This window comes from Phodopus roborovskii, unplaced genomic scaffold (genome assembly GCF_943737965.1).
Source record: "Phodopus roborovskii unplaced genomic scaffold, PHOROB, whole genome shotgun sequence".
In the NCBI taxonomy this organism is placed as follows: domain Eukaryota; kingdom Metazoa; phylum Chordata; class Mammalia; order Rodentia; family Cricetidae; genus Phodopus; species Phodopus roborovskii.
The window spans coordinates 3,733,804-3,758,226 of record NW_026126442.1 but is presented as its reverse complement, the minus strand read 5'-3'; the positions used below and the strand labels follow the sequence as shown (position 1 = coordinate 3,758,226).

The 24,423-nt window shown below is 46.6% G+C and overlaps 1 protein-coding gene across 1 annotated transcript in view; it reads left to right on the top strand.

The window, feature by feature from the left end:
* Gabbr2 (gamma-aminobutyric acid type B receptor subunit 2) overlaps nucleotides 1-24,423 on the top strand; it is a 335,072-nt gene that overhangs the window by 226,908 nt on the left and 83,741 nt on the right. Inside the window, exon 8 of the mRNA XM_051187733.1 lies at nucleotides 23,879-23,939. Coding sequence (XP_051043690.1) covers nucleotides 23,879-23,939 — 61 coding nt within the window. The remainder of the gene's footprint in view (nucleotides 1-23,878; nucleotides 23,940-24,423) is intronic.

Here is a 24,423-nt window from a genome sequence, read left to right as displayed (position 1 = left end):
ACAAAGGGAGAGATGGTCTAAAACATGGTCTCCAGACACTGCACTCTTCACAGGAAGCACAACGTGGGTGACTCAGGGCTGCCCAGATGATGGCCCAGAGGGTTTCCAGGCCCAATGCTGGAATAGGGAACCAGTCTTGAAGTGGCATGGAATTGAAGAGATGAGAATCCCAGGGACTAAGAGGGCTGAAATTTGTAGGCAGAGTATGAGAGAAGAGAAGAGAAAATTGTATGGAAATGACCCCAGGGTCACCTGTGCCCTCAGCTCAGTCTTTGTTAGCATATAGCGTCATAAGGATGCTGCCTGAATGCAGACAAAGAAACAGCAGAAATAGGCGAAGGATCCTTCTGACTTAGGTAGGACCAGACTGGGCGAGAAACACATCATGGTCCATGTGAAGAATGCCCAGTGGGACCTGTCTCCATATTTCCGTAATTAATTCCAGACTGCGGGTAGCCCAGGCCCTGCCTAACAAAGCTTAGGGGCAAGACTAAAAGGGTCAGCCCCTTACCAAATAACTATGTCCAGAAGCTTACGACCGTGCAAAGGTGCAAAGGGTTTTTTTTTTTTTTTTAGTTGTTTTGGGTTTTGTTTTTTGTTTGTTTGTTTTTCTGAGTGTGTGTGTGTGTGTGTGTGTGTGTGTGTGTGTGTGTGTGTTATGTGCTGAGATCAGAAGAGGAAGTCAGACGTCCTGCTCCATCACTCCCCCACTTTATTCCCTTGAGTCAGACTCTCTCACTGAATCAGGAGCTAGGCTGGCAGCCTGAAACCCCCAGAGATCATTCTGTCTCACCCCCCCACAGCATTGGGGTTATAGGCATGTACTATCATGCCCAGCTTTTTAAGTGGGTGCTTGGATCTAAATTCAAGTTCTCAGGCTTAGCAAGCACTCCTTACTTGCTGAACTATCTCCCGGCCTGGAGTTTATTTTATCTTTTTTTTTTTTAATTAGCTCTATGAGAGACTGAAATCCAATCAAGAATGAGCAAGTAGAAAAAGAATCTAGAATATGAAGTGTAGGAGAATCCCAATGGGATCAGTGTAACTGAAACATGTTAGCTCAGGGGAAAGAAATTGGGGACCACATCATGGAAATCTAGACTGCATCCAACCTGGACTCAACTGATACAGGAGAGGACATATTTTCCACCACAATGAAAAGCTTCCTGCTTTGTTCTCAAGTTCTTGGGGAGTCACAGACTCTCTGAGGACTATCAGTTCAATGAAAAGATCAAACTGGAGGCAGAGCTATATGGCAAATGGATGATCTAGGCTGTCTAGAGTAAGAAAGAGCCTGGGTCATCTTTAGTTCCGGTGACACCTTTAGACATGTGACCACCAGACCTTGCTTGCTCATTCAACTAAAGGAGATAGTTGAGTGTCACATCTTCTAAAGATAGTTGGAGGCAGCTCCTGTGGAAAAGCACATATGTACAAGGTCCCCTGAGAGGACTCTAACATCATACAGTGTGAACAATAAAGGTGTACCAGGAAAGCTATGAGCTGGAGTGAACTGGTTTTCAAATGACAGAGAACTGGAGCTCATTTTCTTCCTTGGTGGCATAATGGTCCTTGCCAGCTTAGCCCAGGAAGCTGCCACTCTACTCCTCTGGTACAGGTAATAGGAACAAAGATCACAAGCAGTCCAAGCTGAGGACTGTCCATCCATCTAACTCTAGGTCTGCACTTTCCTATGCCCATTCCCTTCTCACCTTCCAGTCTGTTGCTTGGGCACCACATCCAGCAAATAAACAAAGTACTCACAACATGACCACTTGCAAGCCTAGTTAAATCTGATTGGCTGGCTTGGGTCGTGTGCTTGTTTCTTAACGAATTAAGACCAGTTATATTGGTTGTCTAAATCATTGGACCCATTTGCATTGAGCCAGCTTCATACACTTCTGGCAACCTGGGTTTACACTGACTTTTCACCTCTCTCATTGAATGCACCTGCCTTTAACCTATTCTTTGTCCTATGCCCTGGGCAGTGGATAGTATCACACAGATCCATTGTTTTCTAGCTTCATGTTAGGATTTTCCAGTGGAAAGACAGGCAGCTAAAAGGAAAGAGAAGGGTTGGGATGTAGCTCAATCTCTGTGCTCTGAGTCTCTGTAATAGCTCTGTCCCTGTGTCTTGCCACTGGTTGTTCGTTCTCTGTATTCCCCCCCAAACACATATAGAAGGCCCTGGTGACACTATTTCTTTTCCCCTTGGACTCTAAAGTATGGGAACAGCTCTGGCTAGTACCAGTCTGTAGCTGGCACATCACCTTCCCTTGTGCCCTATGATTCAGATCCCCATCCCATAAGAGCCTTAATGACCTCTTCCTTTGAGCCACTCAGGGTGAATTCCATTTCCTGCCATGTTTTTTTTTGTTTTTTTTGTTGTTTTGGTTTTTTTTTTTTTTTTGTCCTCACAGAATCTGTGGGTCTGGGATTCAGGAGTGACTCAGTTGGAAGGTTCTGGAATGAGATCTCTTCCACAAGTGTTAATCCTGAGATTTGCCAGGGAAAAACCAATTCACCATTTGAGTCGAATTTGAAGCAAGCTTTAATTAAATACTGACCAAGATGGCCTTTGGTCAGGACCATTCCCTGGAATTCCCAACTGAGTGGCTCTGACGTACAAGTCATAGGGCTTTTTATAGATAAAACCATTCAGCCACTGTATTTTCCCTTATGGCTTTGTTGTTACTTTTCAAGAACTTCAAATCCCAGCATCCCAGGAAGTTACCTAGTCCTTAAGTGGGTGGGGTTTACAGGTTAATTTCAGATTTCATAATCTCCCCTTGAGTTGCATCCTGGGTCAAATCCTTGACTCTGTGATGGGTACCTGTTTATAGTGGGATCTAATGGCCATCATCTTAATGGTACACAGACAGGAGTTATCACTTACTTAAGGCATCAATGATGCAAGGGCCAACAGCAATTAGCAGAAGCAGAAGGGCCAAACATCTATGATGGCTCACATGAGAGTTACTTTCTGGAGGGGGCCTGAGAATTGAGGGGGCACCAGTCATTTATTTTATCTCAGGTTCTCTTTTGTAACATCTTTAATACTACCAGATTATAATCCCAAGTGGTTTATATAGAAACAACAATTCTTCCTTAAAGCCATATAATAATATCTCTTTATTCTATATAAAGCAGGCCAAAGCCCTATCATATTATAGAATTATAATGACTCTATCTATCAGTTGATAAATCTGGGCCAAGATTCCTGATATGCCAATTGACACTATAGGTAGCCATTTTGTTCCCTATGGCAAGGAGCTTCCTTTTGACTTAGTATTTCAGCCTGTTGGAGGACAAAGGATAATATTTTCTCTCCTGTAACTGCTTCCGGCTGAAACTGGGGAGTGGTTGTCAGGGCCCAGGAAGGCTGAAAGGCCAGTCAAAGGCTGGACAGTGGGACACTCATCATAAGCATCTGATTAGCTGATCTAGGTGAAGGGAAAGGGAGCATTCACATCAGCTGGATGGGTTCGCAACAGCTTCCAGCAAGTCCAGAGCTCAGCAGTTTGCAGTACCCAGGTGCTCCCCGGATGGTGTGTCAGCCAACTGGAATCAGCTGAGACAAATACTAACTAGGGACAGAGGCTAAAATTTAGGAACTTAACAGAAACTTTATATTTGGAACTTTCAGGCCCATAATCCTACTAGTTGGGGAAGGGGGTCAGTTCTCAAGACCAAGAGAGACCCATCCTCAGGAATAGACAGGTGGGGAACTTAACGCCACCCTCATCTGGAATCCTTTCCACCTTTGGCAGGTGGAGCTGAGTGTTATGACTTCTTTGACTCCTCAAGGCTTATATGAATTTTTAGTTTACAAAAAAAAAAGATATAAAAGTTTTAGATGTGTTAGCATTACCACTGTTGGTAATCTGTACTGAAATCCACATTGTAGAAAAGCAGTTAACAGGTGTCTGTAAAACAGTTGGAGTAGACTCACACCTTTGAGTCCTTGAAAAATCTGTAGCTTTGGGTTAGGAAAGCTTGCACATTTCCCCCTCTGTCTGGAGATGTGCATATATAAATTGAACAGAGATGTGCACCTTTAAGTCTGTACTTAGAAGATAACCAAAGGAAAGTTACACTCTTGAGCTTGTGACTGAATAGTAAGTAGTCAGTGCTCTGCCAGTTTATCAGAACTCCATTTATTGGTGCTAGAACTTTGAATCTTAGTGTAACAATGGCATAGAAGGGGAAAGAAAAGGAAATATGAAGCATGTTTTAATTTTACATATCTTAAATCATTTTTGAGACCCTCAGAACTTATTTAAGCCTTTATATCCTCAAACCTTTATATACCTTAGAACATTTTTTTATCTAATCACTTACCAGAGACACAAGTAATTATTACTGAGAACAGTCATTACAAAGCATGTTTCTTTAGTGGAAAATTGCACATGAAACCTGTTTATTCTTTAATATGAAGCCCATGAGCAAAGCAACCCAGGCTGTCTTTTCTTAACAGGAGACCTTGTAGCTTTAACTAACTAATGAACTGACTAATGAACTAGCAAGGTAGCTGCAGCCTTGGGGGAAGGAGCTGATTGCCTGCTCCTGCCATGCTGACAAAGCTACAGTTAGCCTAGCCATCAATGTCATCAGAGATCTGAGAAGGATAAGTTATACCAGGAAGTATAACCCAAATGGCCTATGTATCAATTAAAATGACAGAGACGAGTCCATAGTTCATTACCTAGACAGTCAACCCAGGCTCCTGTGTTTCCATGGTGATGGAGGCAGAAGTACCAGGAAGGCATCAATCTTTGGCTGCCAGGCTCAGAAGATGAGAGACTTCCCAGTGGAGGAGGAACATGGGGGCACTGACCTTACTTTGTCTAAAAGTGGGGCAATCAACTCTGCAGTTTCCTACTTCTCCACGGTTCGGGTCAGGCCCTGGCAGCAGGTGAGGCATTGGGGAAGTCCTTACCCAGTGGTTAGCATTACTACAATCCAAGTGGAGTCATTGCCACTGTGACCGTTACCTTCTTGGAGACCTTGGGGGTTACTGTTGAATCTGGGGATCTCTGTCATAGTAAACTTTTTCCATTAGACGTCTTAAATGCCATATTCAGCAGATCTCTGACAAGTTTGAGGACCAGTGTCTACTAAGTCTATCTCAGCTAAACAATGCTTCCTTGTTTTTAGTTACTTGCTTTAGGCTATACCCTGAAAACATATACAAGAGGCTAAATAAATCTTTTTTTTTTTTTCCTGCAACTGATTACATTAGTAGTTAGCATGACCACAAGTATGGTTCTGAATGTCTCAAAGCTATTTTGAGATGTTCACCTTTAACAGTTCATAATAAAAATAACAGTTTTTGAATTGAAGCTCTTTTCAAGGATACAGTCCATAGAGAGTTTAGCAACTTTATTTTCCTGATCTTTACACAGTGTACCATTATAGAGCACAACAGTTTAATATATGACTCAGTTTACCAAAATATTTACAGCTTAATAATGCTAGAAAAAACAAGGTTAGACATACATTCCTAAATCAGTCTCTGTTAGCCTGACTAGACTTTAGGCAAGGAGAGACCTTTTGCCAGACTGCTTAGGTCATTGTCTCGCTGCATCATAAGGCAGGAATACCTCAGTCTCTGATGTTTAATGTTTGGTGTTTATAGTTGTGGCCCTAATTTTGAGCCTTTTATTATTTATCTATTTATCAAGATCACATATGAATAGAGACATTATAATAAAACATAGCCTTATAGACTTAAATATTTTAAAAGCTGTTCTTTAAAAGATATTCAAGGGTTTTTTATTTACATTTACTGTAAAACTCCAAGTTTAAAACCATTCAACTGTGTGTTCTTGCAATACCAAAATAAAATACCTTTTTTATTTTAAGAGTGAAGATACAGGGCACAACCATAATCTGTAGAAGGCAAAACTAAGCTCCAACAGTACAAACAAACCAGTATCTCTAAAATCAATACCATCTGGGTGATTCTTATGTTACAAAGTTTGGCTGCCACCAAAGTGAATGCCTGTATATGAATGCAAGGAGGTGCAGCTTTAATATCTCATTAAACAAACATTGTTTTTAAATCCTATCTTTTATAACCTTTGTTTTATGGGCAGGACAGGAATTATCACACAGAAACCCTAACCCAATATAAATCTTTGGAGATATGTTGTGTCCTTGGTTGGCCTATACCACATGATTGCCCTTAGTCAAGATGGTGGTGAAGCCAAGACATCTGTCTTCTCCAACCCGAGTAAGGATGTCAATGCCATGTGGCTGCCTAGAGATGTCGGCAGGCCATGTCTTGCTTATGTCCCAGAATGGAATCTTGTCACATGGTTCCTTTAAGATTACCTATGCACAGACTTTTAATTACCAACCCTGTGTTATGATTTTTTAGGTGAACTGTTTGTTACAGATATTACAGATTTGTAACCATACCTGATAAACTTATAAGACAATAATCCCTTTAGCTGTCCTGTCCTTTTCCTTTTTCCTATCAGTTTCTGACCCCAGACATAGAGATTTAAAAAGCATGCCTGGATCTGAAAAGGGTTGGCCATAACCCAGTTCCAGAGCCAGCCCTTTAATAAAGTAGAACAGCATAAAACAACTTTAATAGTATCTACACCCAAATTATATTTGAAGGCTTATTACTTTAGATTCAGTGGCCAGAACTCTCAGAGATAAATTCAGAGCCCACGCAGCCAGCTTAAACAATAACAGGTGATCTACAACCAAGAAACCAAAACATAGTAAATTCACGCATTCAAGACCAGTCAGAAACACACAGTGGCCACATCCACACATTCAAAACAGACAGACAGCCTTACTTCCTGCTAGCTGCTAAATCCAGTTCTCATGGACACAATGATGCTGTAGCAGGACTGGCCTCCAGCTTCCCTACAGGGACACTGGGTTTCTCAAAGCTGCCCACTGGCTGCAAGCATTGCATTCTGCACCCAATACATACTGCCATTGAATTCCACGTTCCAAAAGTTCCGCTGTTTTAGGAATGACCACTCCAAGACAGCTTGGTGCATAGGAGGGTGCAGAGGCAGAGGCCCAGGTGGGAGAGGCTCAACAGCCATACCTGGTGCTCTAAGATGTGAAGTCCATCGCAGATCACAGGGCCCAGGCCTTGATGCCAGCTGAACCCAGGCAGGAGGTGGGGAGGCAGGGGTGGTGTCCAGCTTAAAGTCTGGGGCTCTCTGAGTTTTCTGACTTGGTCCCCAACATTACCAGGGTATCCTGAGAGCTCCAAGGTAGGTCAGAAAACAACCAGTGGCACTGGTTGAACTCCCAATTAACCAGTAATAGCCAGTGGGTTGTGGGATGTCTCACATTGCTCTGGACAAAGGATTTGTGGATGTCATCAGGCCCCCTATGTTCCCAGACGGTATCCTATAACCAAAATCCAGAAGCCAGGCAGGAAATTGTCACAAGAAGCTAGCTTTTAAAAAGGCTTCTATGGCTTATCAAAAAGGAAGCCTCAAAAAAAAAAAATCTTACTAAATCCTTTTCCAAGCATAGTCATTCACCACTGTTGGTAGGGTCCCCAGAGCAGAAGGGAAGAAACTCGCTTAAGAACTTGGGGTGGATTATCTCACTGGGGCCTCCAAATGTTAATCCTGAGACTCACCGGAGAAAACCCAGTTAACCATTTGAACCAAATTTGAAGCAAGCTTTAATTAAATGCTGACCAAGATGGCCTTTGGTCAGGACCATTCCCTGGAATTCCTGGCTGAATGGCCCAGAGACACATGTTGTAGGGCTTTTTATGACCAGAACCATTCAGTCACTATATTTTCCCATGTGGCTTTGTTGTTCTTTTTCAAGAACTACAATTCCCAGCATCCCAGAAAGTTATATGGTCCTTGGGTGGGTGGGCGTACAGGTGAATTTTGGGTTTTATGCAAAGCAGATGAGATATTAAATGGGACAGTGACCCTCCTGAGACCCAAGAAGAAGACTGATGATTCACTTCCAAGATAGCCTCTCTCATAGCTAGCAAGCTGGTTCTAGTTCTTGGCAGAAGGACTCAGTTCCTTGTGATAGGGCTACTTGGGTGTCTTCATTGTGCTGTGGTTGCTTTTGCTTCTATGAGTAACATGGCCTGTGTCTGGGCACCACACTCTGTCATGTCTGTAGTACCCTACTATTTACATAGTCTAGCCCCATTCACTAGAAGGGACCCAGGCTGACATCAGAGACCACCATGCATTAGAAGGACCATCATACATTCTGGCTGACATAATTTCACTTAACACCAGGTACTCTTAGCACCTGAATGATTGCCAAGAAAGAAAAATTAATATCTATTACAAGAGATACAGATTCTAGCAATGTGAGGATCAAGACTCTAGAACTCTAGAATGACTAGCAGGTCTCAAATGTTGGGCAGGGGTCTTAGAATAGCCATGGGAAGTGGAAGCAAGGACTCTAGGGCTAGAGTAAGAAACAAAAGAGTCCCCCTTCATCTTCTAGCCCTACTCCAGTCCTGCACACCACACCCAAGGCATCTGACTATGCATGCAGTATGTCCATTGCTAGCCTCCCACATCCTGCATTCTGGTTTCTGACTGTCCCTCAGAAGTCCTTAAGTTTAGCCATCCAGCAGCCCTTCCTCCCTTTTTCTGCCTGCATCTGTCACTTAATAAAAGTTTTAGGGTTAGGCTGTGAACCTCTGCTATCTGGGGAGCTAGATAGGGAGCATAGGCAAATAGTGAGTTCTCAGTTAAGTGACACCTGATTGCTACCCTGGCCTGATGGACAGAAGTATGAGTGATGACTCACCAGATGCCATGGAACATTAGATCCGGAAGTAGCCTGGAACACTGTTCCCTGAGATGCTCCCTGCCTGTTTTCCACTGTCCTGAGGTAAGCAGACACGGCCTGTTGTCAACTCATCTGAGTCTCATTTTCCTCAACTCAGATATGTGAAGGTGCCAACATCTTCAAGGCCTGTGAACCTCCTGGTTTTCCCCTGATCAGAGCTATTGAGAAAACACCAGAGCAGTCACATTAGGCCCTTGGCCTTGAAGTAGGGCCAGAGCAAGGGAGGTCCACTGCTGTAGAGGACGAGGAACCCTGGAGCCAGCACACTGTCTTGCTCAGAGACTGGTCCTAATGGTATTTCATGATGAATTAATGTGTGCACAACTTCTAGAGGGCACACATGCAGGGAACCAAAGTTCAGAACACCTTGGCCCCCTCACCACCACCTTCTCACACTCAGGCAGTATCTAGGTTCTATTTCTGCCCTTTAACCTCCTCTAGGTGCTGAGCATGGAGCCAGCTGGTCCTCACCATCCATTCATGGCAATGAACATCACTAGCTCAGACATCATTCACTTGTCCCTTTCTGTCCCGTATGTCCTGTGCCCAACCCTGATTCCCACAGCAGGCATCCTGAGAACACCTAATCTTTCACTGGTGCGTGTTTTACTTCATGCAATTGTGTTGTAGTTTACAGACATGATCTCCCTTTTTTCCATCTTTATAAATATAAGAAGCGATGGTCTCCAGTTTATAATAAGAGTACCAGAGACTCAGAGTAGTAAAAGGGAAGCAATTTATTTTATAAAATTTGCAAAGTTGGGTGTCAGCCCAAAATTGCAGATACCCTGAGTGCATAAAGAATTTCTAAACCAAGTGTATGGCCCTTCCTCCCTTTAATAATCAGAAGACTATAATCTCTTTTAAAGATTTATTTATTGTATTATTTGTGTGTATGAGTGTTTAGCCAGTATGTATGTTTGTATACCACATGCGTACCTGATGCCCACTGAGGTCAGAAAAGGATGTGGGGTCCCCTGGGACTAGAGTTAGCAGTGGTTGTGAGCTACCATGTGTATTCTGGGAACTGACCGGAGGTCCCATGCAAGAGCAATAAATGCTTTTAAACTCTGAGCCATCTCTCTGGCCCCAGAAGGCTGAAATTTTACTCTCTGTATAGGTCTTTTCTTTCCCTCTGTTGCCTAAGTTTGTCTTTTTTTTTTTTTTTTTTTTTTTTTTTTCAACAGAAGCTATGTAGCTTCACCTCTGCATGTTACATCCTGTTTATTTTAAAGCTTATCCGATTTATGACCTCACAGGCAAGCTCACCTATCAGCAATTTTCTACTCAAAACTTTTGGTTTGGATGTCTGGGGAGCAGAACATGGTAGGGGACTGTTAGACTCTCCGGCATTAACAGGGGCCTAATGTTTTCTGTCCATTTGTAGCTGGACATAGGCCGGTTCCAGGCATGGCTGAAAATCATCAGATGTTATTTCTAGCAATGAAGTAGTATGTTTGTGAGATCAGATCTCTAAGAGAGAGAGGAAGGAAAAGAGGAGAGAGGAAGGAAGAAGGGGGAGGAGAGGGAAAAAAAACCCAGTGTGCAGCTTCCCAAATATTCCCTTGTAAGTATCTCTGAGGACTGGATGCAGAAGTGACATTCTGGGTGAGTGTGATACTGTCCAGGATGGCTGCTTCTTGGACATCCCTCCAGACATGATAGCCACACAGAGGTATCACTTCCACATAAGGCACTCTCATTTCTAATGCCATGGCCTCTTTTTGGTCCCTTCTGGCTTCTCCGTCTCTGGTCTCAGGTCACTGCCTTCGGAGGGTTGTCTCATGGTTCCCAGGATAACTGGATGTTAACAGTGTGCGAATTTCAGACCTCCGCAGAATCATCTTCCCTTCCGTTGACCGTCCACCCGGCTTTGTCCCAGGTCTTCAATGCTACTGCTGCCTATAGCAGCTCTGCTGTCTCTCCTCAGGGCCTTCACATAGGTTGTTCCTCTTCCTGGTTTTGGCTCACCCCCCCCCCCCCCCCCCCGCCTGCCCTCGGCCAGCTAGCGCTCTCTCTCTCTCTCTCTCTCTCTCTCACACACACACACACACACACACACGCACGCACGCACGCACGCACGCACGCACGCACGCACGCACACACGCACTCCTGAAGCCTTCCCTGACCCCAGTCTGGGATAGATGCTGACATTCCAGGCTCTCCGCCAGCCAGGGCATCCTGCCAGTGTGCTGTGGTTAGCTGGCTGAGTCTTCCTCCTCACCCTAACTGGAGCTTCCTGATGGTAGAGCTGAGCTGGGGGAATGTCTCAGCCTAAGCTGGGTCTGCACCAAATGAAGGGTGTTGCCGGCTCGCTTTGGAACCCTGACAATTCTTCCTGTGCAGATCTCTGCTCTTCTCACCACCTGCAGAACAGGTCAGGAGAGTTATCGGAACAGAGCTGAGACGGGCCAGACCACAGGGCTGCATTCTGATAAAGCCAGGCTCCAGACAGGCTTAAGGGGATCACAAGGCTGGGAGATGAGAGAAGAAAGGGGGCTGCCACGCTAATTGGAGCCCACCAAGGCAAACCAAATCCAGAGTAAGGAAGCTGGCATGCCGGGCTGGGTCCTTCCTGCAGCTCTGCCTGGCCCTTCCTCTGGGGTCAAATGCTCCTGAGCCCTCCCTGTCCAAGCCAGGGTGCCTCCATCATTTGAAATCACTCCTGTCCCCTCTGCATCATATGTACGATGTGAGGTCGCCATTCGCCCCATGGAAAGGCCGTTGGGAAGCCCTGTCCCTCATTTTGAAAGTACCCACAACTAAAATCGGGGTGCTTCAAATTGGAGGTGGACTCAAGCACCCATGGCCCAACAGGTGCTGAGCGTATTCAGATCTAGAAGGTGGCATGGTCCCTCCTGCTTACCTCAACTCTGAGCTGTGTGGCGCACAGCCCTTTCCCACCGTGAGGAACCAAGCAGCATAAAGGCTGGCTTCTTTTGCAAGGACTGGGGACAGGGGAGTGCCTCGTGAAGAGAATGAACCTCAGCCACCTTCGAGGTCCCCCTTTCCACCTCTCCATATCCTTGTACCCTGCCTCCTCACCTGTGGTCTCCCACAGTGACCTCCTCCTGCCCCCCTCTTGGCTTCTGCTTGACAAGTGCCCACTGGGGCTCCCCTCCTCTGGGAGGCCAAACAAGGCTTCTCCCACACTAAGCTTGCTCTCCTGTTATGAGAAACCCTGGGCCTGGCTGGCCCTGAAAACATGTAAACTATCTCCTTATATTCTGGGGCAACGGTAACCCATGTCACTGGGAGCTAAGTTGACCCCTTTTCTGGGCCACCTACCCTATTAGTTACCATTTCCTGAATACCCGTACCTTGATATTTCTCCAGTCTGTGAACCCCCACCCTTGCCAGGACCCTGCTGCAGCTGAGCCCCTCCCTTAACCTCCCCATGGCTGCTGCACCAGATGCCTACTTGGAGTTCTGCCTGCTCCCCAGGCCAGCCTGCAGCCCACCCTGGTGGACAAAGATGCAAACAGATTGCAAATTGCACATCTTGGACTTTGGGGTCGACTGGTCAGCAATTTGGTTTTCCTGGTGGAGAGACTGATCTATTTAACAAAAATAGAACCTACAGTAAAGCAAAAACTAAAGCTGCTCGTTGCGGGGCTGCTTGCAGCTGCTCATAGCCAGGAAGGGGCCTGGGAGGAAGCCTCCCGCCTTATGGCTTTGTAGCCTTCCTACCTGGAGCTGAACAGGCAGCGATGCCACCCACCATTCCAAGCAGGTCCCCCATGCCAGCTGTGCCATCAAAAAGTAGTGACACTATCTCTCCACCTTCCCAAGCTAGAAAGCGGTCGCTGTCATCCAGAAAGCCAATGTCTCACTTTTGGGTCAGTGTCTGGGTCCCACACAGTGATTCTGATTAATGTCAAGAGCATGAATTTGAAGTGGCAATCTGGGGCCAAGCCCCTTCCCCTCCTGGCTGGTCATGTGACCTGAGACAAGCGCCTGCCCTCTCAGCCCTCTGTCTCCTCATCTGAAAGATGGAAAGGTGGCACACACTCCATCCCGCTGAGGCTGGCTAGGGGAACTTGTTAACCAGAGAAGCTGGCGGTGGTGTGTGGAGCTCAGATGTTTTACACAGCCACCTCAGCAGAGATCAGTATAGTGTGGACGGTTTGTCTGCAAGGAGGCGGTACGGGCAGTTCCACTCTGCATGCTTAAGAGGATAAATGAGCAGGGACTTGTGCCCTTCGGGACATAAGCAGATCCAGTCTGAGAGTGTGCCTTCTGACTCCTTGCTCCTGGCTCTTTTTGTCACGGGCCAAGGAGAGGAAATGTGTTTATGTCCACACAGACCCTCAACCCTCGTACAGGAAAACTCTAAGCTGTTGGTGAGAATTAATGTATTTCAAGAGGAGAATTAATTTGCTGGTGATGATGTTGCTATTTTTTGCCTGGAAAAAAAAACATGTCTCCTTATAATAGCATCTCAAAGGGAAAAAAAGACTTTGAGTAAACTTTTTGTGTTAGTAAAATAATACTTGCTCATTAGAGAATATCAGAAAGTGTTGAAAAGTAAGAAGAAGGAAACAAGCACAATCGCCCAGACAAGATTAACCAGTGTTTAGCATTTCCCCTTGGGGAAGGGATAAGTTTTATAAGTATTTTGTAAGCTTTATATAGAATAATTTTCATCCTTTACTTTGCTTTTATCTTTTTTTTTTTTTTTTGGCTTTTGGCTTTTGGCTTTTGGCTTTTGGCATTTGGCAGGGGTGGGTTTTGAGACAGGGTTTCTCTGTGTAGCCCTGGCTGTCCTCAAACTCACTCTGTAGATCAGGCTGGCCTTGAACTCACAGAGATCCAAGGAACTCTTGCCTCCAGAGTGCTGAGATTAAAGGCATGCACCACCACCACCATTTTATCATTTTTCAGTCTTTATTAGTTAGGATACATGACACCAGCAGCTGAAACAAAAGCTTCCACAGTGGGTAGTTTGAATGTAAAATGTGCCCCACAGGCTCTTATGTTTGAATGCTTGGTGACAGCTATCTCGGGAGGCTTTGGGACCTCTCATTGGTAGGGTCTAGCTAGAGAAAATGGATTGGTAGGGGGTGGGGCTTGAGGTTTATAGTAGATGCTGTTTCCTGTCCTGGCTCTGCTTCCCAGTCTGCCCAGATGTATGCAAGCAGCCTCACACTCCTGCCACCACAGACCAGAGCCACTCCAGACACCATCTTTCTACCTGTAATGGATTGTTCCCTCAACCATGAGCCAAGTCAGGACCAGGGATGTGTTGTGGTAGTAGAGCACCTACCTAGAGTTCAATTCCCAGGACCACCCATATATAGAAGATAGATGACAGACAGATAGATAGGGACAGATATTCAATCAGGAATGGTGACATATACCCTTAACCTCAGCACTCAGGAGGCAGACACAGGCAGATCCCTGTGAGTCAAGGCCATCACGGTCTACATAGTGAGTTCCAGATGACCAGGGAGGGCTACATAGAGCGACCCTGTCTCAAACAAACAAAAAGGGAAGAAAGGAAGAAAGGGAGGGAGGGAGGGGAAAGGGAGGAAGGGAGAAAGGAAGGAAGGAAAGGAAGAAGGGGTAGGGAGGGAGGGAGGGAGATAAGAAAGAAGGGAGGGAGGGAAGGAGGGAGGGAGGGAGGGAAGGAGGGAGGGAAGACAGAATATGAAAATAAAAATGACCCACAGTAAGTCCTTCCTCTTGAAGCAGTTTATTGCCAGGTACTTGGCTACATAATGAGAATAACTAATACAGCAAAACAACAGAGTAGGAGGGAGTGGGGTGGTAACAGCCCTTCCACTTGCTCAAGCACAAGCCTCTTTCGTCTCATGTCCCTGCAGTTCCTTGGGCCTGCAAGTTCTCTGCTAGATCCTAGGACTCTGACTAGCATTGAAAAAGTGAAGGCTCTTTGGGGAAGTTTGCCTGTGCTTGATGTGGAACGGCAGACGCCACCCTGCCCATGTACCATTGGGTAGATGGTCACAAGGCCTGGCCTAACTAGTATGGAGCCTGGAAGAGCTTCTCTAGCCATGTGACTGAAAGGACAGGGGAATGGAGCTAATGGCCAGTGAGTGGGAATCTAGCACAAGAGGACCATCGCTTTGTCCAACATTGTATAACTTTTTCAGGCCTACAGAATGTGGATCAAGTCATCATCTCCTGGTAAAAACCCATCCTCTGCTTCCCCTGCACTCAAAATTAAGGCCACGCTAGGTGACTTCCCTTGGGGAGATGAGCAAATGTCTGTTCACCCCAGACAGGATACCAACAACAGACAGAAAAAGAATTCTTCCCAAGTTTAATTTAGTGAAACAGCAAGTTACTGGGGTGACTTAGAGGAGCATGGGCAACTCAAGGGCAGCTACATCACTAAATGTTCACCCTGCTCTCTGCATGACTGCAGACAGCTCCCCTGGGCATCTTTACCCTAGAACTGTTTCCTGCTTAAGCCCTGAAGAGGAGTCTTGTAGCTTAAGTCCTGAGTCTCAGGTACAAACTGAAGCCCTGGTCTCTCTCCAAGAGGGAGCCATCCGATCCCAAGGAAATGGCCACACAGAAACCTAGCATCCTTAATAGGCTCTAGAAGGTTCTACAAGGCCTTTATAGCCCTTCTTACCTGTCCCTTCACACCTCACCTGTCCCCACCACCTCACCTGTCCCCACCCAGCTCACCTGTCCCCACTCACCTCTCCTGTCCCACACACATGCTCTGTCACCTGTCCTGTTCTTTATTCATTTCCTCAATCATCGTTCCAGTCCCACAGTCATCGGCTCATGCTTTAGCTCTCGGCTGCTCTCCGGCTCCAGGGCCTTTGAACACACTTGTGAGTCCTCTTTCCAAGACTCTCTCCCTGTGGCTGTAAGCTCACCTAAACTGCTTCATTCCTCAGTACAAATACCAGGCCCCCATGAAAGGCCTTCCTGGATCCCCTACTCTGAATTAGGGTCTCATTTTCTTTCACAGAAGGCTGTTCTTTTTCTTTGTGTTGATTATTAGTAATTACCTATGTCCCCGTGTGTTTATTATAAGTAGCTATCTCTCCAAGCAGACTGAGCTCCATGCAGTCTAGGACTGTGGATTTTGCTCACTCTGTATGTTGATGTCTGCCTGGCATGTGCCAGACACATCGTAGCCACCCAGCACAGCTTGCTGATTGACATGTTTCATGTTCCTATATCAGAGTTCACTTTGCACTATTCCTCTATTCTGTACACATTACACATATGTCTGGTATTTGCTGTTCCCAAAACCCTGCCTCTGCTTTCATACTAACTGAACAAGAGCACGGGAGCCGGTCTCCTCTCCTGGACCATCCACCAGCCTTCTCTGGGCCCCTCTATTTCCTTCTACTATATCCAGTCCTACCTTAGGCCACGGATTGCTTTGTGGGAAGCTGCTACTTGAGCTTTTACCCCATCTTACCACAGCAGAGAGTGACGGGGCAGGCCACACCTCCAGCCCCAACCTTCTGGTTTTCAGCATGCCTGCTTCTCATAGTCATGTGAGTACATCACACATCTGAAGGCTTGGTCCTATCAAAGGAATCTTCGGGGTAAGAAAAATATTTGAAACAGAGGCAAAATATAGCCTCTCCTAAGCCCAAGGGGACATGCAGCCAGGGGGAGGGGCCCTTTTTCACCTTTACAGAGCACAGAGTGGAAAGACCCAATTATTTGATTTTTTTTTTCCCCTCTCTTTTAAGTCCTGCTGTCACTGTGGGGACAAAGGACACCTTTTCCTTCAAGCCTGCACAGTGTCGAGCTCGCCCCACCATGGATGGGAACCAGCCCTGCAGTATGATAACCCCAACAACAATGCTGGTTGTTTCGTTATGACTGATGCTGCCCCAGGTGAAGAACCTGGCAATGTGGGCAGGACTGTCCACCCAGCCTGCAACACTGCCCTCTCCTCCAGTTGCGCAGGGCCCTTGGCTCCTCAACTTTCAGCTATTTAGACACCAGCTCACCGGGGGGACTAGAGATGTGGCTAAGCAGTAAAGATCAATTGCTGCTCTTGCAGAGGACCTGGGTTTGCTTTTCAACACCAGCTCTGACATTAGGTAGTGCATAACCACCTATAACTTCACTTCCAGGGAGAACAATACCCTCTTCTGACCTCCACTGGCACCTGCACACATGTGGTACACATTAGACAAACGGGTACACGCACATACACTTAAATATTTTTTTAATTAATTTAAAAAAACTAATTCCCCATCTCTGCAGATTTTACACATGCACATATGCATATGCATGCAGATAATGCATGTGGTTATAAAAACACATACACAAACATACACACACATACCCACAGACATGCACATACAGAGGTACAAGTACGCACAGACACATGCACTCAAACACATATACAAGGGAGCTTGAATGAATACACACACACACACACACACACACTGCAACAAAACTGAAACCTTTAGATGCACACACATGCCCATCTCTTCCCCAGCCAGCATGACTGCCCAAAGGCAAATGTGCACTCCAAGACAACATTCAGGAAGAAGCCTTCCCGACATGCACTGGGAACCACAGACCATGGCATTGTACAGTGCCCAGCGGGCCAGGCCCTCAGGCTGTGCTCAGGGTTTTCCTCTCTGAGTAGTTACCAGCTTCAGCCAAGTACTTCCTGTCAACTTCAGAGAAGCTGCCACCTTCTGGCCTCTCAGACCCAGTGCCAATACTGGGCAGGCAGCCCATCCTCTGGTGTAGAGTTGAAGCTGAGACCAAAAAGAAAGGAAGGGAGAGAGAAAGGAAGGGAAGGGAAGGGGAGGGGAGGGAAGGGGAGGGGAGGGGAGGGGAGGGGAGGGGAGGGGAGGGAAGGGGAGGGGAGGGAAGGGAAGGGAAGGGAAGGGAAGGGAAGGGAAGGGAAGGGAAGGGAAGGGAAGGGAAGGGAAGGGAAGGGAAGGGAAGGGAAGGGGTCCCAGTCTAGGGCCTAACCCATTTGACTGTAAGTCAATGTGTGTGTGTTCTACATCCACCAGTGGAGCCTGAAACATACAACTCCCCACCCCACCCCTACCCTGAGGATTGGATCTGTGATTATAGTGACTGAGCTGATGCAGATTGCCTAGTAAAGATCTTTCTGGGCCCAGTGCAGAGCCAGTGCCTTTTACGTCTCTTCTTTAATCCTCCCACACAGTCCTGAGAGATAGGAATTGTTCTTTCAGATAGACGGCCTGAGGCTCTGAGACAGCATGACAGTCCCCGCTCACCCTGATGGCACTAGCTGCTACTGTCTGGCCAGTCCTGAAGCTTTGAGTTCCCCCCACATCCCACCACATCCCTCACTCCCCCCCCCCATGTGGGGCCCACACACTGTAGTGTCGGTTGAGATTGATCGCCATGAAGCAGACTGCCTTTTCAAACTCTCCGTTTAGCCATGGCATTTTTAAATTAATTTTTGAGGTTAGCATACAAAGTGATGGGTTTCGCTATAGCATCCTTCTGTGGATGTGAAATTACACTGTGTTCTCATAGGCCGTCTGCCCCACTGTCCCCTCGCCCTAGGACTCATGGCCTTCTGGGCACTGCTCCCTTTTGCAGCATCTCTTGGAAGGCAAAGTAAACCCTTATCTCCTCTCCACCTGGGAACTTTTCTCCATGGTTTTATTTCCACATCTGCTCCACAGAAGTTCTTGTCCAAACAAGGAAGGCCCCATGTTAGTCTGTGCCTTCCTTGGAAGGCCTGGAACAAGAAGGGTTGTCCCTGAAGTGGCATGTTGCAGGCATTCCCAGGCCCCTGAGGATGGACAGGAAGGAGGGTGGGGCTGGGGCTGCCAGCCTCTGCAAGGCCTGGGGCCATAGCTTCTCCACAGGGTGCTGATCATGATGGCTTCTAAAGGGCTTCTAAAGGTGATCAAAGGGCAGATTTAGAATACAAGTGGAATGTCAAGGTGATGTCCAAGCCTGCTGGAACCTGGTCGTCTCTCCAGACCCGCTGCATGGGAGGCTGTGCCTGTCTGAGCACTGAGCAGGTAGCGGGTATCATTTGCCCACACTACATCTTCAGTCACTTGTAGCTTTCACTGCTGTGACCAAAACACAGGCTGGGGATAGGATGAAATTTTTCACTGATGTAAACTTTGCCCCATGAGTGCTTCCCATTAGCAAGATGTAAATGGAACTGGCTGGCAGGGGATTCTGGGAAATGTGTCTTGGAGGCCTGAAGCCCCTGCAACACAGAGGAGAATAAACGGAAGAGTGACTGAACTATGAGTACTGCCCAGGCCACAGCTACCAAATTCCACTGCCTTAGGATCTAATTTCTCACATGGATTGGTCCCCAGTGAGACAACAGCCCCAAATGGCTCTGCTCAAGGAGAGATGTGACATTTATATACAAGAGGACTTTCTGGATGGGGAGGACAATTCTTGGGTGGAGAAAAGGACCTACAGTGGGGTTTTAGAACAGTAGTACTGCCCTCTATTACCAGTGAGGAGACAAAGACACAGCTCCACACTGCCCCCCTCAGCAGCCGAGGAGCCCCCTAATCATCTAGGTAGGACCCTTAGTGAGGGCCAAACTGGAGTTGGTGACTTCGGTGCAGAAAAGAATTTTAAGTCTCGAGACACTGTAAACATAGTCTTAAGCATAATGGGTAAAAGGAAGAGAATTCAAAGGGAAATACAAGGCATACCTAAGGGCATGGACATGGGCTCCTCAAGTGAGTTGTGAAGAGTAATACACACCCACGTGTGGGCATGGGGCAGAAGTAATTGTCTTAGTAAGAATTCTGTGTACCATATTGATGATTCTTGGGTTGCATCTCAAAAGGTTGCTAAGAAACATTTTATTTCCTTTCCTCTCTCTTTCGATAAGTAAGTGAGCTCTGGAGACATCGGAGACGGAATTATAACCTGACAGGGCAAAACCAGGAGCTACGAGGGTTGCACAAGGGGGTTAATACATTCCTTTTCCTATAAATGGGGTTTCTAGTGAGAGTCCTAGGTAATTACAGCTTTGCAGCAGGGGAAGGGGAAAGGCCTTAAGCTGTTGCTAACTTCGCTGGAACTCTTGCCTCCCTGCTGCTGAGAGGGGTCAGCGAGGTTTCAGGATGAAAGCTCCTGTGCCTCCAGGCCCCTCCCCCACCCCAACCCATCTTCCTATCCTGCCTCTCTCTTTTCACTGCAGCCGTCCATCCATCACAGTGAGCCAGAAAAGGCTGGTGGTCTTTGGGGCTTCGCCCAGAACCCCTTGCCTCCTCATCTTCCTGCCCAAGGCCCTTCCCAACAGGGTTATCCTGGGTTGGGTTACTCAAAGCGTTCAGGGAGGCAAGCAGTGCCTACAGGGAGTAAGGAAGTTGTCTCAAGAGCCAAAGTCAAAAAGGATTCAGAGAAGAAAGCATCCCTGGAGTGAGATTCAGCCCCCAGGGAGACACTTGGATGGGGCATGGTGAGGCATCCCTGGAGACCTAATGAGGCAGGAGGATCCCTTGAGGCCTGGAATTTGAGGCCAGCACTGAGACCCAATTTAAAGCAAAGAACACTTGTTATAGGATAGGCCAAATATTGTCCTGTGAGCTGGCCATCTTGTAGCATGGAGGGTAGCTTCTAAAGAGGCTTTCTTGAAAATCTTCTCATAGGCAAGAGGCCTTCCTCAGCTGGGCCAACAGCCCTTTGAGTAGTTGGCAGTGGTGAAGGGAGCACTGATTCACATGACACAGTGTCCTCAAAGGGGTTTCTCTAAGCTGCTGGCTTCCTCTGTGGTGCCGACAGACCATCAGAAGCCAACTGCCATCTGAACGTCATCGACACTGGCTACCACAACCAAAAACAATCCCTATTAGGGATAAACTGACCTCTTGTGGGAGGCAGAGCACAAAGTGGCTCATGAGGTTGGTGGTTCTGTCATTTGAGGATGACCCTTCTGGAGGATGAGGCTACCTGGTTACTCCTTGTCGACCGATGTCACTTGGGAGTTGAAAATCTCTTCCCAAGAGTTGACAACTCACTCACTAGGGCCTCAGATCTTTTTCTTTCAATTCCCTGCTATTAAGAGCATTTAAATGACCTCTGCCCTCACTGAGTGACTGTATTCTATCAGGAGATATAAGGGACTATATTTTAGAGATGATTCCAGAATGTTTTCTGGGAGGAGATGGACATGGCTTGTGAAACTCGGGCATTGCTCTCTCTGTGTTTCCTAAGACGTTAAAGGGAGGGGTGAGCTCCTGCTCGTAAAATTAGCTATTGCTGGTAAAATAAAACATGGCAAGTCTTGCTTCAAAATGGACTAGTTAGTTTTGTTTTAAAAAAGAAAACAGGTGACTGAAGAGATGGGGCAAAGTGAATGACACTGACCGAGGACCTGAGTCAGGTCCCAGGCTCTGGAAGGCTCACACCACTTAAAACTCCAGCTGCAGGGGATCTGATACCCTCTTCTGACCTCAGTGAGCACCTTCACTAATGTGGATGGATGGACACACACAAACACACGCAGAGAGAGAGAGAGAGAGAGAGAGAGAGAGAGAGAGAGAGAGAGAGAGAGAGAGAACCAAGCACTCCGGTGATTTGAAAGTAACAATAAATCTTTTAAACAAGGAAAAACGGGAGAAAAAAAAAACTGACAAACTCAGAGGCAGAACCTTTTTTCCAACCTGCCTCTGTCTTACCACTCCATCTGGACAAGGATACCCTCCCACGCTTTATTAAAATTAATTTTTCACTTTACATATCAACCCCAGCCCCCTCCCTCCCCTACTACTGCCCCCCACCTCCTTTCTTGCCCCCATCCACTCTCAGTGGGGATAAAGCCTTCCTTGGGAAGTCAACAAAGTCTGGCAAGGCAAATTGAGGCAGGATCAAGACCTTCCCCTTTATCAAGGCTGAGCAAGATATCCCACCATAGGGAGCAGGCTCCAAAAAGCCCCGGATAGGTCCTGGTGCCACTGCCAGGGCTCCCCCAAAAGATCAAGGCACCCACTTTTTAACGTCACCAGCAAAGAATCTGTAGAACACCACATTCTAGACCTAGATGCCATTGGAACTGGTCAGATCCTGGCAAGAGTTCACTAAAGAATTTAGGGCTCTGCCCTTGGGGAAATTTTTTTTTCTCCTTGTGGAGAGCTGTTTGCATCTTCCCCGCCCAGGTAAAGTGGTCCATTTGCATAAACATGATCCTTTTGGAAGGTGCTCTGTGATTTCCAATCATCCCTAGAAATAGAATCACAGCTCCTGTCTCACCTTCCGTTGAAGTGTTTTCACACTTTAGGGAATTGCTTACAGCCACCTGAATGTAGAATTGGGTAGGTGTTCAGTTCCAAACCAATACTACTCACAGCTGTCTTCGGGACTTCAAAAGGTGTCAAAGTGGCTTTGGAAGGTGTTTCTGAGGACAGATTGTGGGATCCTCTTTGCTCTTCAAGCCATGGGGCATCACCCTGTGAATCTCTCTGAGGTTAGAGGCCCCCAGCGCCTTCTCCTGAGAATGAAGTGGATATGGCGTGTACTGCTGCCTTGGCAGGGCAAGTGCCTTGCAGTGAGGGGAAAGCAGGGTACCATGGAAACAACTTCCTCTCTGAATTTCACCATAATAGCAAGATAGGAAGAAATGTATTTCTGGAGCAGGAACAACTCTAGTGAAATAGCACGGGTCTTACATGAAGCACGGTTGGGATGTAGCCCAGGGGTAGACACTCACCTCGTATGCACAAGGTCCTGTGTTTGACCCTTGGCACTTCTAACAAGTAAAATGAAGCTGGTATTGGACTCCAGAATCGTTTACAATGACCTAGTGATCAGCACATAGCCTTCCCCCATTTCTTTTCTTTACATGCCTCCCCATGTACACACGTGATTTCGTGTGTGTGTGTGTGTGTGTGTGTGTGTGTGTATGGATGTGCATGTGGGAGCTGGGAGACAATCTTTGGTATTGGTCCTCGCCTTTTACTGTTTGACACAGGATCTCGTTGTTCTTCAAGGCTTCCTACACTGGGCTGGATGCCCTGGTTGTCCCCCAGGACTCTCCAGTCTCTACCTCCCTTTTCAACCTAACAGCACTGGGTTACAGGTGTACCCTGCCATTCCCAGCTTTTGACACAGACTCTGAGGAATCAAACTCAGGTCCTCACAGAACGAGTACTTTATCCACTGAGCCATCTCCCCATCTTAGTCTCGGTTTCTTGGTCTGTAAAGTGGGCATCACCCATGCCACCTAAGCTAGTTGTTAAGATGCAGTGACAGACTGCATGTCAATTTCTCGTCAGTTTCCTTGCATGGCTGCAGAGTTTTATCAGGGACCACAAGTGGGTAAAAAGAACTGATGTGGCTTCTTCAAATCCCTAGTGTACTCAGCCAACCATATGGGAACCATCAAGGCAGATGCTGGAGATGACAGCAATCCTTAGCCCCCAAGTCCCTAATGAGAGGTGCTCAGCTGCCTGTGACAGTAGTCAGGTCTTTCCGGATGGAGATGCTTAGTTTTGAGTTGCATCATAGCCCAGTTATAATTGGGGCTGACATCACCTCAAGATGAGTTTCCCAAAACATTCTCCATCCTTAATAATAAACCACACACACACACACACACACACACACACACACACACACAAATCGATAGATGATGATGAAGATAGATAGATAGATAGAGAGAGAGAGAGAGATAGATAGACAGATAGTTGTAATTAAAAAAAAAAAGAACCCCTACCCTCCCACATCATGATGGTCCTCCAGCCAGATAGTCTCAGGGAAGCCCTGTATCTTTCTGAGTGGGCACAGGACCCATCATCAGAAGCCACACCTCTGCCTCCATCCCACCAGAAGACCTTATTCCATGATAGCACAGCCACGTGGGCATTTCATAATCACTGTGCTAATGACAATGCTATCTCAGCTTTAATTCATATGTGATGATGGTTCCATTATTGATTTTGTGCCCCTCGCATATTAAGCAGATAAAGTCACAACTAGTGTGTAAGAAATGAGTTTGACTTTGGTGTCTGCCTCCAATGGGAGCCGATTTTTCTCCAATTTAATAACCACATCACACCATTAAAGATTTCAGTAGGCTAATGTGACATTTCCCTTTTGTTCTCATTTGTTTGTTTTGTTTTGTTTTTAGGGTCAAGTTGTGTTCCGGAACGGAGAGAGAATGGGAACCATTAAATTTACTCAATTTCAAGGTAGGCTTTTTGATGCTTATTCTTTCCAGCTGACGGCATTTATATTCAGGGATGTTGTGTTTCTGCAATAAAAGGCATCAGAAGAGATGGAAATCTGATATGAGATTCCAGATAAAACAAGAGTCGATAGGAAACGCTTCCCCATGAGAACATGAGTTACAGCTATGTGGAAAATTGTTTCTCAGATGCCTGACTCCTCAAACCTATCCTACCCCCATGTGACTCCTAGGCTTTCAGAAAAGGGGAGCATGGGCAAGTCAATAGCAATATGCTGAGAAGCCTGCATTGTTTCAGGATTTGATCATAGAAGTGTCCAACAGACCCCAGGATAGACAGGCCAGTGCAATGATGCCCACATCTCCATTACCCAGCGGGAGCCACTGACTGCATTTTGTTATCTTGGCTCACCCCCCCACCCCACCCCCATCCACTTTTTGCTAGCTGTTGTAAAACCACTCCTAGACATTAGCTCATTTCAATATAT